General features: G+C 52.0%; 2 protein-coding genes across 4 annotated transcripts in view; one reads left to right on the top strand and one right to left on the bottom strand.

The window, feature by feature from the left end:
• PPP2R1B (protein phosphatase 2 scaffold subunit Abeta) overlaps positions 1–3,015 on the top strand; it is a 33,021-nt gene extending 30,006 nt beyond the window's left edge. For 2 of the 3 annotated variants that reach the window (XM_039229235.1, XM_039229234.1), the window contains exons 16-17: positions 2,187–2,267; positions 2,872–3,015. In XM_039229235.1, the coding sequence (XP_039085166.1) occupies positions 2,187–2,267; positions 2,872–2,964 (174 nt within the window). In that variant the 3' untranslated portion in view covers positions 2,965–3,015. Of the gene's footprint in view, positions 1–2,166; positions 2,268–2,871 lie in introns of all 3 variants that reach the window. The other variant, XM_039229236.1, reaches the window with a different exon arrangement.
• A 1,241-nt stretch (positions 3,016–4,256) lies between these two features.
• Positions 4,257–14,851, bottom strand: part of SIK2 (salt inducible kinase 2) — a 122,473-nt gene continuing 111,878 nt past the window's right edge. Inside the window, exons 10-15 of the mRNA XM_039229233.1 lie at positions 9,741–9,969; positions 8,978–9,262; positions 8,686–8,849; positions 7,591–7,722; positions 6,826–6,917; positions 4,257–5,947 (exon numbers count right to left, since the gene is read on the bottom strand). Coding sequence (XP_039085164.1) covers positions 5,368–5,947; positions 6,826–6,917; positions 7,591–7,722; positions 8,686–8,849; positions 8,978–9,262; positions 9,741–9,969 — 1,482 coding nt within the window. The 3' untranslated portion in view covers positions 4,257–5,367. The remainder of the gene's footprint in view (positions 5,948–6,825; positions 6,918–7,590; positions 7,723–8,685; positions 8,850–8,977; positions 9,263–9,740; positions 9,970–14,851) is intronic.

Genomic DNA, 14,851 nt, shown 5'->3' with positions numbered 1-14,851 from the left:
GCCCACAGCGCAGGGGGCGGGGCCACCCCTGCACCCCCACAGCCGGGGCGGTCCCCTGGGGGAGTTCGGGGCCGCAGCCTGGGCTCAACTGCGATGGTTTGAGTGAAACCAAACCCCCGTTGAACTTGCTGCCAGAAAGCAGGCTTTCGTGCTTCCGATTCGCCCCGGGCCGGCCTGATGCGCTGCGGCACAGGGACGCGCCTGCCCCCGGGAAGGGCTAAGGGGTGTGCTCGCCAGCGGGGGGGGGGGGGGGGGGGGGGGGGGGGGGGGGGGGGGGGGGGGGGGGGGGGGGGGGGGGGGGGGCGAGGGACCCGCTGCTGTGAATACGCTGCAGGGCCTTGCTGCCCCCTCCCCGGCGGGCCACCCCTTGCTCTGGGGCTTGAACCTGCGGAGCCGGATGCGCCTGCCACCTCTGGCGGCCTCTGGCGCGTGGGCTCCGGGAGCAGCAGGTAGTGCGGGCCGCGTCAGCCTGTCCCCGGCAGGGCAGCGTCCGGCAGTGGCGGCCACGGACTTGGCGGCCACAAGCAAGGTATTATTTACCCTGCTGACGTCAGTGAGAACATATTATCCGCTGTCCCTTCCTGGAGCCTGAAATGGGCACCAGAGCTCAGGGAACGCAGCCACCTTCCATACTTTAAATAAATTCTGCCCAAGGCCCGATGAGATAAAGGCCCCATCTCCTCCGCCTGACATTCAGATCACCCAGGCTCTTAGAAAACCAGTTGTTTTTATTTTAATTCAATTTTATGTTGGAAACATAAAAACAGTACATTTTCTTTGCAGAAAATTACCCCCTTTAAATTACTATTTGATAACAAAGATCATTTATTAAACTGCATTTTCGGCAATTTTCTAACATTGAAGGTTACATTTTGATTTTTTTTCACATTGGAGCTATTATGATTTGCACTCAAAATACCAAAACTATTGAACTCACCATTTTTCTTAGTAATTGAAAATAACACAGAAAAAATAACTACAGTTTGATTTTTATCAAAAGTAACTTTCACAAACCAAAGACCACCCTCTTCCTTCCAGAAATAAGCAAATAATCTTGCCCTTTCCACAAAGTGCAAATATCTCAATCGCTTTTATTAAATTGCAGTCCCCACAGAGAAGCAAACCTTTTCTTGATGCTGCTTTTCCCGTCCGAGACCCCGGCCCAGGCAGATTTCTGTCACCAGCCAGGGGCCGGCTCCCACCGTCCGGGGCGGTGCGTTTGCAGGGTGCTAGTTTGGACTTCCCTGGTTACAGCTCCCCTCCACCCCCCACTCCGCCTCGGACGAGACAGAGTAGTCAAGCAGAGTAGGTTAGCCTTTTTTAACCCGTAAAAGTGTCTAATCAGCCCTTGTGTCTAATAGACCTTAACGTAAAGAAATAACGCCCCTCCTCAGGGGAGGCTTTTCAGATTCGTCCCCAAGGGCCTCCGTTCCTGGGGCTGAGCCCCCAACGCAGCGCCGCCCGTCAGGGCTACTCCTCCAGGAAGGGACAGTTGTGCAACCAGGAGAGACCAACCACGCTGGCTGGCGGCCGGCTGTGGGGTCCGTGCAAGGCTCTGGGAGGCGCCCCCCAAGCCAGGCAGCTGCCAAGGGGAAAATCGGGTTGCGAGGGGCTGGAACACCCCACAGCTTGTCCCGGCCCCTCCCGATCAGTCAGGCCCCCTAAACTTTCTAGAGCCTTCGTGTCCTCAGCCGGGTGGCCAGCTAACTTGACTGACTGGTCGTGCGGAAGGGAAGAGCAGTCTGGTGAAACGTGTGTGGATTAATGTACAAACACTCTCAGGCATGCGAGCAGAGGAAGGGGTGGGGGTGTGAGCGGATGGCTGTGTGTGGCAGGGACAGGACACCAGCCTAACGGACCCCCCCCCCCCCCCCCCCCCCCCCCCCCCCCCCCGCAGGTGCTGATGACAGCGTGGGGACGGAGCCGGAGAGGGGGACAGGGGGTGGGGAGCGGCCCGTTCGCGCNCCGCACGACCACGGCACTGCGCCTGGCAGAGAGCTCGTACGTGAAAAAGGGTTTTGTCTGGTTTAGAAACAGGCAGCTGATACTGCCGTTGTCTTCCACCCCTCCCTCTGAAGACAGAAGTCTGTAAAAATTTCCAGAAGCAACACAGTGATCAAAGATCCCTGCCTCTATAATGACTCCAACTTACTACCTGTTCTCCAGTTTTTACCTTTGATGTCTAGGCACACAGAGAGCGAGCGGCTTGGGCGGCTTCCCAGGAGGCAGTAGAGGCGGCCCGGTTTGGGGGTACAGCCGCCGCCAAGGTAAGCGCCCCCGCACGGGGCTGAGGCCACACCGGTCTCTAGAGGAGGAATGTGAGAGATCTGGAGTAGGATGTCCTTTAAACCAAAAGGGGGCCTAGGTGTTAACGGTGGACAGAAACTCTTAACCGTGAGCCGACAGTCCTGTCTGGCGCGGGGAACCCAGTACTTAAGAACCACGGGCTGGAGCTCCCCGTGCCGGAAGCCACTCATTTGATGTGGCCGGAGCCCTGAGCTGCCCGCCCTGTCCCCGCGGTTTCTGCTTGGCCCTCCAGGCACACCCTGGCCACGCACACCGCCCCCCCCCCCCCCCCCGCAGGTGCTGATGACAGCGTGGGGACGGAGCCGGAGAGGGGGACAGGGGGTGGGGAGCGGCCCGTTCGCGCCGGACTCAGGAAGCAGCCAAGCAGGGCTCCATTTCTGGGGAACAGAGGGAGTCTGCCGTTCTCTTTCCGAGGAGGGGGCAGAGTGTGATACAGGGTCTTCCTCCGTGGGCTCCAGCCAGAGAAGAGGGGAAAAGGGGCGCCGCCGGGCAGGGCAGCGCCCCAGGGACCCTAACGGGCATGTAGCCCTGCTGCTGCGGTAACACGCTGTACTTGCCTTACAGGGACCAGCGTACCAGGTGCGTGTAAATCGCAGAGACACCCCTGCGCAGCTGGAAATTGCAGGCCTGGCGCACTTCTCCCAAAGCAGACACTAATACCCCTGGATTAAAAAAGAACATAGAGAATAAAGTACCACACGTATTGCACTTTTTGCCGAATGAAAATTTTACCTCATGTCCATGTTGCCAAAGTCTCTTCAGAGAAGTCTGGTTTACAAGACAGTAAAGCTAACGATTACTATACAGTAGTGTACACACTGCTACTGTGAAACAGACCGGAAAGAAAGTCATTATTTCCAAGTAGCCTCATAAGAATAGCGGTATGAAGCCTTCTTAGTGTCATTTTAGTGTGTGTGAAAACTGCTTGGAAGTGTACAGAGGTCAGAGGTCACTAGTTAGGGGACAGATCACGTGGGGCTGCGAAAACACTCAACTGACCAACACCAGTCGCTCACCAGCATACATTTCAGTCAGGATGATCGTTCTGGAATTGATTCATTTCTGCTTGACAAAAGCAAATAGGAGCTTACGACACGGGTCCAGCAGGGCCAGGTCACGCTCTTCACCGGGGAGCGCCTTCCGGCGGCGGCGGCAGCTGCTGGGACGCCCCCGCCCCCCCCTCGCCCCCCCCGGCCTCCCGGTCGGCCACGGCTCCAAGGTTCCCCAGCCCTGCGGCCTCTGTGTCCACCTGTAAGTGCTGCCCCTGCGGACCCCAGTCTCAGGCTGGAAGGCCTTTTCTTTTCACAAATATTACAGTGCTTCTGAAAATTTTGGAAAAATATCATTTAAACAAATCAAACCCTGTTTCATAACTGGCTTATTTTGCAGAGACTGAAAACGGGTTAGAGATTGTAACGAAAGCTTAGCTTCAATGAAATCATGTTCTCTATCTCCCGAAACTGTGAATCTTAAGCACAAGGAGGAGTAAATCATCCACAGGAGGAGCAGAATTCATCCCCCCTGTATTCTCCTCAGTTGTTAAGTCACAAAAACAGTCCTGCCCAGCACCCTCTCTTGCTACCCCAGACCCTCACTCCCGCAGAGCGTCTCCGTACCCGCCCCGACGGACTACAACGAGGAAAGGCAACTTAGAGGTGTTTCTAGACGCAGCATCAGTGTAGTGTCTCTCTGCTTTGTGCTCAGCGCGGTCCACTGCGGCGAATGCAGGCCGTCTGTCCTACAGGACAAACGCCCGCCTGTCAGGAACACTGGGATTGTACCGCCGGGTGGCTACCTGTTCCTTCCAGGGATACGATGACTAGCTGGTGCATCTAGCGTTTCCTTACTCTGCTGAGTGAGGTGTAAGGGGGAAGGTTACGTGTCACTAGTCCTCGAACGTGTCTGGCAGGTGGTCTGCTGGCTGGTTCACACAGCTGTGGTTCTGAATATTGCTGTAATACTTGAACATTTCATTACTAGTTAAAACTTTTAAGGAAATTAAGGACGCGATTCCCACATGGTGGAAAACAAACTCCGAAGGGACTTTGGATTTAGCATTGACATAAATGGAAAACTGTAGGTTTCTACAGAAATGAAATAATTAAAGCATGGTCTGGGGAAAAAGGCACAGCACTACCACTTCACACGGGAGGTCAAAGTTCATTTTTCTTGTCCTTAAAATTCCTAAGCCCTATATGAAACTGTCCAAATATACAAAGCTCCATAAACTACTAGCAACATAGAGCGTAAAGTCAAAGTAGTTACATTTTAAAGGAGCCGCTAGGCCGTCTGAAGCCGGGCCGCCCCGCAGCAGTCTGCACAGGAGACTGCGGAAGAGCCCGGCCTCTCCTGGCCCGGGGCCGGCGGTCCCCAAGCTCCACTGCAGGCGGGTTGTGTGGTTCTACAGGTAACCGCGTAGGAGCTCCGGGTGGAGACGACTGCCAGTCTCAGGGCTCAGTCCCGGCTGTCACGCAGCGGCCCGGAGACAAAGCTCTGGTCCCGCTGCTTTGCAGTGGTCTTGGAGACAACCTGCATCAGCAGCTTCAAACTTAGGATTCAGTGGCCAAGCGCAGCTTTCCTTCCTCTGCATCAAATCCCACTACATACTCTTCACTTGCCTGAACTCAACAGGCTGTTGCCCGGCTTCAGTGAAAACTATATTGCATTTTGCGTTTGTTTTGTTCTGCCCATCTCTGACGGCACACAGCTGTCCCCGAGGGTTTCCCCCAATAACCAACTCGTGTGGCTCCACACAAAACCTAGCTCTGCGTGTCCTCCCACGAAAACGGCCGTCGGTGCGTCCCAGCAGCGCTGCTCCACTCGACCGAAGGGAAGGGCACGGGCTTGGGCTCCGCCGTGTTCCAGGAACCCCCGCCCCCCGCAGCAGGTGGGGGCGCCGCCAGGAGGAAGCACCGGGGGGCCCTCTCATTCCAGTTGGGCGACGGGATTTGTCTCCATTTGGGAGGGGGCAGGAAAGAAAGCTGGACACTTAGAAGGCTGGAATAAAAATAGAAATCCACATTCTTCCCGCGCCGACCGGCCTCCCATCCTGCGCCGGCGCTAATTTACCAGGACGAAGCCGCCGTGCTGTGGGTCCACGGCCTCCAGCATCTCACAATCGAAGAGTCCGGGGAACTCGGCGAGGGCCAGGGGGTCGTAGCTGGAGGCGGCCTCCTGCAGTCCTGAGCCCCCCCGGGGACAGTCCTGGGCCTCGAGGCTGCCCGGCGCGGGCCCCTCCATGGGGTACGGGCAGTGCGGGGCGTAGTCCGGCTCGGGGGACGCGGCCCCGGGCAGCTCGCAAGTCTGGTAGGGGAAGCGGAGGGGGGCGGGGGCGGCTCCCGGCGGGGGGGGCGGCGGCGGCGGGGGCAGCGCCGGGGCCCGGGGCCCGGGCGAGGAGGGCAGGGGCGGCAGCCGCAGGTCCTCGTACTGGCCCAGGAAGGGGCTGAACTGCATCCGCTCGGGGCCGGGCTCCAGGACCGGGCCGAGCGGCTGCGCCAGGCCGAAGGGCGCGGGCGGCGGCGGCGCGGCCGCCTCCTGGCGGGGCAGCGGCGGCGGGAAGGGGCCCTCGGCTATCTGCATCTGATTGAAGTAGGCCTGCAGCTGCGACTGCTTCTGCAGGAAGAGTCGCTTCTGGTGGAGTCTAAAGGGGCAACAGCAAAAGACAGAAGTTTAAGCCTTCCTCGGGGATGGCAACTTTACCGTAAACCCGGGATCGGTCATTCGCTTCCGTCCCTCCCGCTTCTCTTGTCTGCGGCAGGAGAAACCCCCGTAGGAACCCACTGTCTGGGTTCTTCTACCTCGTATTTTCTGTCCCCAGATTCTGACCCCTCAGTGCTGAAGTGCATGCTCTCTTCTTCTCTAAGACTGAGCTTTACTCCCTGTGAAGCCAGAGGCGGATTTCCCACCTGGGGTGTTTCAAATCCTGGGTGGCGGGGGTGGGGGGGGGGGGCGACCCCTGGCCTCTGGGGGCGGCTGTAGGTTGACTGATTAGGGGGACTCCTGGTCAGGAGTGAGGACACAGAGTAGCACCCAGGCCGATGGAGTATAACCCACTCAAACTGCTTTAGGTCACAGATTCTGAAAGCTTAGGTCTATTCCTAACCAGAAAGGGAAAGGAAACAGCAGGCTTCAGCCAGCTGTCCCCCCTGCCAGGATTCCGGAGGCGGGAGCAGGTGGCTCAGTGGGTTCAGCGTCAGACTTCAGCTCATGTCATGACCTCACAGTTCATGAGTTCGAGCCCCGCATCAGGCCCTGTGCTGACAGCTTGGAGCTTAGAGCCTGGAACCTGCTTCATACTCTGTGTCTCCTTCTCTTTCTGCCCCTTCCCTGTTCATGCTCTGTCTCTCTCTCTCTCTCAAAAAACAAGTAAACATTTAAAAAAAATTTAAAAAAAAAGTGATCACATCTTGAAACCTGTGTCCTACTTAGCAGAGGCAAATGCTGACAAGGGGGGGAGGGGTACAACACATGGCTGGGGGGGCAGTGGCGACACCACCCCCAGTGACCTCACTCTCTCACCTGTGTTCCTGCAGCTGCTGTTCCAGGCTCCGCGGGGCTTCTTTACAATAAAGCTGACAGGTGTTCTGGGCTTTGGACAGAAGGCTGGGCTTCTGGAAGAGCAGGAAAAGAATTAGGAGCAGGACACTGTGACGACGTCCAGGCTGCAGTGAGCACAGCGGACGTTTGCCCGGAGGACGAAGCCAGCTGTGCCCCCCAGAGTCTGCGCAGGGTAAGGGCACGAACCCTCCTTCCCTGAGGCCCCGGGGGAGCCGTGCGGCCCACGGCCCTGGCCCAGCAGGCCTGCGTGTCTCTGCTCCACAGACCGACCTCGCTTTTCCTTTTCTAAGAGTCCTCTAGAACCCTAAGGCTCGTGGAAATTTAAAATAATGAGAAAGCGGAGTTAAAGGTTGACAGCCAAGGCCATAGTGCCTGGGATCTTTGTGTACCAATTTTAGAGATTTTCAGGCATTCATGCAGAGAGCTGATATTAACATTTTTTTTGCTTGAGATTTTCGTTTTATTTATTCACTGTGATCCAGAACACCAGGAGCAAAGAAACCCGGCTTCGCACCCCTACCGGCAGCACGACCCTTTCCTGCTGCCACTACAAGCATGAGGCTACGTCTGAGCGGGTTTCTAGAAACTACAAATCCAGAGTCCATCTACCAGCCTACAGAGAATACAGCATCTCCCATAAAGTCACCAAGCGAAACAGGTTTCTGCTGTGCCGGAACACAGATTCTGGACGAGCATGGCGAGGTGGTAACGAGGGTAATGTCCCACCTGCAGTCTGTGTAGGTACTGGGCTTCCAGGCTCTGCCGCGGGGACAGCTGAGGACGCACACTGCTGGGGACAGCGGAGACCGTTTTCTGCTGCTGGGGACAGCGGAGACCACTGTCAGGAGAAACTTCCTCCTGAGGAGCAAGGGGGATGGAAACCTTTTCAATTCTCCATGTGGGAGAAAGTTTCAGTTCTGTGTTTAAGCACCTTGGCAAATGTCCAAGCGGAACTCCAACTCTGTAAGACTTAATACTTAAAGCTTTTTACATAACTAGAAGGCTGAGGGTTAATCTCTTGGCCAAAAAAGGTGTACATGTATCATCTGCAGTAAACGATGGCCTCGTCAGTGCCGCGGCAAAGGCGCTTGATATCACCAGGAGGCCATTACATTCTTGTGGCCATCAAATGCTGTAATATCCTTGATGCACTGAAAATAGGCTCAAAGTAAAATTTATTGGGTAAACAGCAGTATTTTTTGGTATTTTTAGCAAATAATCCACTTAAAATATTGAATAAAGTGGTATCAAAAGTAATGGTAAGAGTGCCTGAGTGGTTCAGTTAAGCATCAGATTCTTGGTTTCAGCTCAAGTCATGATCTCAGGGATCTGGAGTTCGAGCCCTGCATGGAGCTCTATGCTGACAGCATGAGGCTGTAGGTACTAGGCTTGGGATTCTCTCTCCCTCTCTCTCAGCCCCTCCCCTGCCCACACTCGCTCTCAAAATAAATAAATAAACTTAAAAAAAAAGTAATGGCCATAAGCTTCACATTTGTGTGAGCTTGTGTGTGTGTGTGCGCGCGCGTGCGTGTAGGGGGAGAGGAGTTCAAAGGACACTGTAAGAAGTCAATGCATATAAAATCTGCCATATGGACCAAACACAGCTGAGAGTATCGACCCCTCCTTAGGGCAGTAATCACCGGGGGCCAGCGGGGGACGGGTCTAGTCTGTCAGTGGCAGGTGGCAGCAATAAGGAAAAGTTTTAGGCTCTGAGACAGTTCAGAATGGCCTGTCTGCTTCAGGCCTGGAATCAAGCCTCTAAATGAAATGACACATCTCAGGACAAGGTGAGTCCCCGTGGCAAGGGCCCGAGGCACCCACCTGAGGGCAGCTGCCAGCAAGGTCCTGGAGCTGGGGCGCCGCTGGTGCCAAGTCCTGGTCTGCCTCTGGCCCTAGCTGCTCATACAGCAGCTGCACTTTGTTCAACTCGAGGATTCCTTTGGTTCTGGCCAGATTCTGAAGATGCTGTCTAAATGCCACAATTCCTGAAAGAAAGAACGAACAACGGCCAGTTTAAATACAATGCAAAGCCTTCTAGTGATCAGACATGTGACACCGTGGCCACAAACCCCCTCAGGTCCTGCCACAGAAGAGTTTTACGAGCCCCAGTCACCTTGGGTGAGGGAGGTATCCGACGCCCTGCGGCCCTCTCTGAAGCTCACTGGTGACCTGTTGTGAGCCTCTCGCTTCTGGGAGCTCAAAGCCTGCATGGCTGGGTTGGCAGGTCTCAGGCTGATGAAGGGAGAGGTCATGCGGGGGGACGGCTGATTGGCTAACATGATGTCCTTCAGGGAAGGGTTGTCTTCCAGAAAGTTCAGGTCCCTCTGAACAGACCCCATCTCATACTCAGAGTCCACACTGTCAAGGGATGGGTTGTCACTCATGGAGAAAATTTTCCCTTTAAGAGAAAAAACAACAACAAACCAAAAAGATGTATGGCCTGCAGCAAGCAGCGCCTTCTTTGAACATGGGATACAAAGTATAACTAGCTGGAGTCTGCACAGCTACAGCTTTCTTCATCTCCAATCTCCACACTCTTCCAGAAACTTCTTACATGTTAATTTAATCAGCTTCGAATTTGGTGGCATGAACACCCTAAAACTTGTGCCCGTGAGATCTCTGCCACCCCAAAGCCAGGGTCCTCGAGGGGCCACACCGCACTCACACGGGTCTCGGCAACTGCGGGCACCAGCTCGCACATACCACACTTCAAACTTCAGTGGCCGCTGAGCGGGCCTAGTCCTACAGCCTGCTGCGCGGGGTCCCCAAGTGAGTGAGGCGCAGGCAGCATCCTGAGCAGCGGGGTCGCTGCACTTTTCTGGAGACTGAAGCAGGGCTCAGGCTAGGAAGGCGCGCTGGTGCTTACTGTCCCCTACCTGAGCCAGGCACCACGACCAGCTGGTTGGTCACTTCTGACAGAGTGTGCCGTCTCTGCCCGCCGCGCGTGGACTGGAACGTGTCGAAGGCCTGGCTGGGGTCTTCCTCGGCCTCCCCCTCCGTCTCCAGCCCCTCATCGATGGATGTCTCCATCATGTTGCTGGGCAACGACTGGCACCCCTTCCTCACGAGGACGGGAGGAACAGGGTCCAGCAGGCAGCCGTTTACCTAAATGTCAGTGAGAGGAAACCATCAGTTGCTGCTCTGCTGAGACATCAAAAAACAACAACAGAAAACCCACAGAGGAAAAAATGTCAAGACTTGGGGCACTAGAAATTGAGTAAAATATTAAAAATGCACAGATCTGTTGCTCATGACAACACATACATGAGAAGCCAGGGCACGTCAGCTGCAGAGCTCAGAGACAGAAGCCCTTTATGGCCCGAACTGGCACTGCCTCCCAGGTTTCTGTTAGTCATCTGTATTACAATAAACAATTTTTTTAGTGGTTTCCAGATGAATAAGGGTATATTAGCTTGAGGCCTACCAGTTATTTTTTTTTTTAAATAAGGGAAACGATGAGGGGGAGGATGAGATAAAAAACAAAAAGCAAGAAACCTGCATGTCTCACTAAGAAAAAAGAGTAGTCCCTTCCATTCTTTTAATTGTCAACCACAAAACATTCTGGAAGGTTCTAGACATACTTTTATGTTCATAATTTAAGTACCTGCCCATTTGATTTAGTCTTTAATTGGTTCTCTGTGCCTGGGGAGTGGAAAAAAGAATTCTTTAAAGACAGACTGATATCACAAAAAGGATCGAGAAAAAAAAACCTGAAATGGCCACCAGCCAAAGTCTTCCCTTATAGAATAACAAATGAGTCAGAGCCCCGAAATTCCAGCAGAGGTTAATGAGCACCAGGGCAGCAAATGCACACAGCAGCTGGAGCTCCTACCCCACGGGGGTGAGCTTGGCCCGGCCCCCACGCCCACGAGGACTCGGCCCTCCTCGGCAGCCCAGCAAACCACCTCGCGGCAGGTGGAACCGGCAGACAGAGGGGACCGTGGCTGCCAGCTCTCGGGCGGTAAAAGCCCCAGTGAGGAGGCAATTATTTACTTCATTACCGTGACTATTCCCCCGTGGAAATCAATCCGTTTTCCCCTCTGAATAGCTGCTCAGGAGCAACCAGTTACAGGCCGCTGCGCTCTACGTGGTGCCTGCGCCTGGAACCCGCTGGGTAGAGCTATTGTTCTCTTTGGAAGGCCGAGAAGCTCATGTATGTGAGAGGTGACGTGGGACTCCCCATTGCCAGACACAGGGAAAACTTTCCTCTTATGGCAACCAATCTGAAGCCACTGCAAGGCCCTTTATTTGGAGAGGGAGACTCTGTGGGTGACTCAGATCTTTGTTTGCTTGGGGGAGGGGACAGTTATTCCATAAAAACTGCTCTGGGGCTGTAGCCGTTACTTGGACAAGGTGGCTAACGTGTGACAGGGTTTTAAAGTGACAAAAGGAAGAGTGGTAAATGCATTCTTCCTACGCTAAGACCAACCGTCCCCACAAGGCACCAGAAACAAAAAACTCTGACATCTGCCCAGTGACTCTTAAGCTCCCCTTGGCCCTTCCCTTGGTAAGTGTCCCCCCCCCCCTTTTTTTTTGACACACTCAGTAGTTTCCTTGTAGGAAAGAATGGCTCTTTGGGAATGTCTACCTCTAGGTTCCTTAACTATCTACGAATACAGTTTTCTAAGAATAGCCAAGGATGATTTAGAAATGAATAAAGCAATAAAGACTTAAGTAAATATCTAACTGAGCATCTTTATACTTCTATAAGCCTGTCAAAATTTTACCAGACATTTCTTGCAGTATAGCCTTGCAATCAGGTTGTCTTTTTCCTTAATAGAGAAAAGTCATCTTTTTTGGAGCACTCAAAAGGCCTTGCAGTTCACCTAAATTTATGTTCTTTTCTTAAACTGTCTGCTTATAAATTATCTCCTCACCTAGACTACAACAGGAATGAGGTCTTTCATTTAAAAACATTTGCTGAATTCAATTTCATCCTGGTCTGGATTTTTCAGATGCTGTTTGATGGTGCTCAATCAGAAAGCACTGCTGGGGAGGGGCCGGGGAGCACTCACACATAGTTCACAGGTGTGAACACCTTCAGCTCCTTCATTTCCTGAAATGGGTGATAACCACGCCACCCTTGCCTGCCAATTACCAGGGGTCTTGATACAACAAATTCAGCCCTAGGACTTTGTGAATGAAATGTTGGGGTGATCTACTTAGGTGACTTAAGCTATTAGAAGGTCTTTAGTCTAGGAAATAATCTAGGCTAACTATAAATTACAGGACTTCGAAACACATGGGTGAAATGGACATTTTCCAATACACTGTTTTTGTCTTTCCTTAAAGCTCAACTGATCACGTCTAGTAAGAGGCCTCATTGCAACAGGGAGTACGCACGTAGGAGTCAAACCCTCAGAAAGTCTACCATTAACTGGTAACACCCAAGTCCAGCATAAACACAAGATTCTAGCACAAATGACTGGTAGACTGTTATGTGCTGAATGGTTGTGTCTCAACTGCACCCACCCCCGCCAAATTCACATATGGGAGCCCTAACCCCCACTGTGGTGGTGGTATTTGCAGATGCAGCCTCTAGGGCAGTCATAAGGGTGGGGCCCTGACCTGGTGGCATTAGTGTCCTTACAAGAAAAGATGCCAGAAAGCTCCCACGTGCGAGCTCTTGCTTGCGCGCACACTCTCCCCACGTAAGCACAGAGGAAAAGCCAGGGAGGACAGAGAGAGAAGGTAGTTTTCTAGAAGAGACTGGAAATAAAATTGGTCAGAACCCTGGTCTTCAACTTCCAGCCTCCAGAGCTGTGAGAAAATACATTTCTGTTGTCTAAGCCCCCTGGCCTGTGGTATTTTGTTATGATGGCCTGAGCAGACTACGACAGGAGACCAGTCAGTGCACAGTATTGGCCAGGTGACTTGGAGCCTGTCCTATCTCACGCGCACCCTCAGTGCCTGGCCAGCTGGGCGCATACTGCGCAGCACAGGCTCAAACCTCAGCTCAGTCACTTACTGGCAGGTTGTTCAACTTCTGTAAAGCTCAGTTTCTCTCACATGTAAGATGGCTGCTTGGGGGGGGATGAACTAAAATATCATATCTATTATAGGATTTCCTGATCAAAAGAAAAAACTGTTTAACAGTAAAAATTTTTAAAAGCATCAGAACAGAACTTCACCATTTTCTTTTAAAATCTTATTTATCATCTTGAGACAAATTAAACAAATAACCAGGAAGAAAGAAGTGGATAACCCCAGTTCTAGCAATTTATCTTAAGGAAATAATTAGAAGTACAGTCAAAGATTTAGACACAAAGACACTCCCCTGAAGCACATTTGAGGTTGCAAAAGTAAGTACCTGATGTCCCAAAATAGAAGTTAAATAAGAGTATACCTAATCCAATATATTAGGCCACTGTTCTGTTTTCAGAGTGCATGATATGGGAAAAATGTTCATGATGTTATATTACCTAAAAACAAGATACAGAATCATATATAACAATACAATTTTGTTCTAACAAGTCTACCAAGACATCCTCCACTCACCCACCCACCCATCTATAATCCACGTTTAGAAAAGATGCCAGAATACGCCTATCTTTGCATAACAGGATTATGAATAATTTTTTTATCTCTCTCTGAATTTTCCATGTATGATTTTGACTGGTTTTATTTTTTCAATTATAAATCAATAGTTTAGGTTGAGAACTCAAAAGGTAATCGTCTCCCCTTTACAAAGCCTTAGAGGCATGTCCTTTTCAGACCTACACTCAGGTAAGAGTAAACAGACCTGGGACACTTGCATATTCCTCGCGTGGCCACTCAGCTAGGAAAGAGCCTGGGAAATCCTTTGTTGTAATCTCTACTACAATGTTAAAAGGGACTAAAACGTGTGTGTGTGTGTGTGTGTGTGTAAAACTCATTATTCCCACAGAGAAAGGAAATGAAAGCACTAACTCAGAGAGGCGTTTGCACTTCTGCGTTCACAGCAGCGTCATTCAGCAGCCAGGGTATGGAAACAGCATAAGTGTACATCAACAGATGAGTGAAGAAGTTGTCATATATACACACATAAGAATAATAATGCTAGAACATTATTCAGTCATGAAAAACCAAGGAGCTCCTACCATGTGCAACCACACGGATGGAGCCTGCAGGCATTACAGTAGGTGAAGTCAGACCAAGACAATACGAGATGATCTCACTCAGATGTGGAATTGAAAAACCAAAAAGCCAAAAGAACAAAACCAAACTCACAGAGACAGAGATAAGACCTGTGGTTCCCAGAGGGAGAGCAGGGAGGGGGGACGGTGTCTGGAGGAAGGGGGTCAAAAGGCACAAACTTGCAGCTGTAAGATAAGTAAGTACCAGAGGTGTGACGCACAGCGCGAGGACCACAGCCAACACCGCTGCAGGGTGGTCGGGCAGGTTTTAAGGGACTGAGGAAATCCCAAGAGTTCTCATGAAAAGGGTAATTTTTCTATTTTTTCTTTTCTTTCTGTGTGTCTGAATGAAAAGACGGAAGTCAGCTGACCCCACTGTGGTGATCATTTACCCACACATGTGTGTCCCGCCACCATGCTGTGCACCTTGAGCGTCCACAGCGATGCAGGTCTATTATTTCTCAATAAAACTGGAAAGAAACGGATTATCCTCAAAGAAACCCACAGAAGAGAAAGACTGACCTACAGGGTTTGTGCACCTGTCCCTCAATGACCTATGTGTCACCTGGGGCTCTCTGTTACTGCTCAGATTTGGGGGACGGTCTCAGAAAGGTGGTGGTTTTTGCAGGAGCCCCAAACCAATGTTTCAGTGCTGACTCCCGAAGGGACTTTCCTGACGGTTTTAGGACTTCTGGGACAAGGGGACAGGTGAAATCTCTGTGAGGGACGGGATCTGCCAGCAACTGGGAGTAGGAACGAATGGACAATACATGCATTTCTGAAGCATCTGTTAGAAGACAAAAAATGGGCGTCCCAGTAAATGAGTAGGAAGTAATAGGAACCACAACGGAGCCGTAGCTCTGACAGCTTTG

This window comes from Hyaena hyaena, unplaced genomic scaffold (assembly GCF_003009895.1).
Source record: "Hyaena hyaena isolate Hyena2069 unplaced genomic scaffold, ASM300989v1 scaffold_36, whole genome shotgun sequence".
Classification (NCBI taxonomy): domain Eukaryota; kingdom Metazoa; phylum Chordata; class Mammalia; order Carnivora; family Hyaenidae; genus Hyaena; species Hyaena hyaena.
This window is presented reverse-complemented; position numbering and strand designations above follow the sequence as displayed.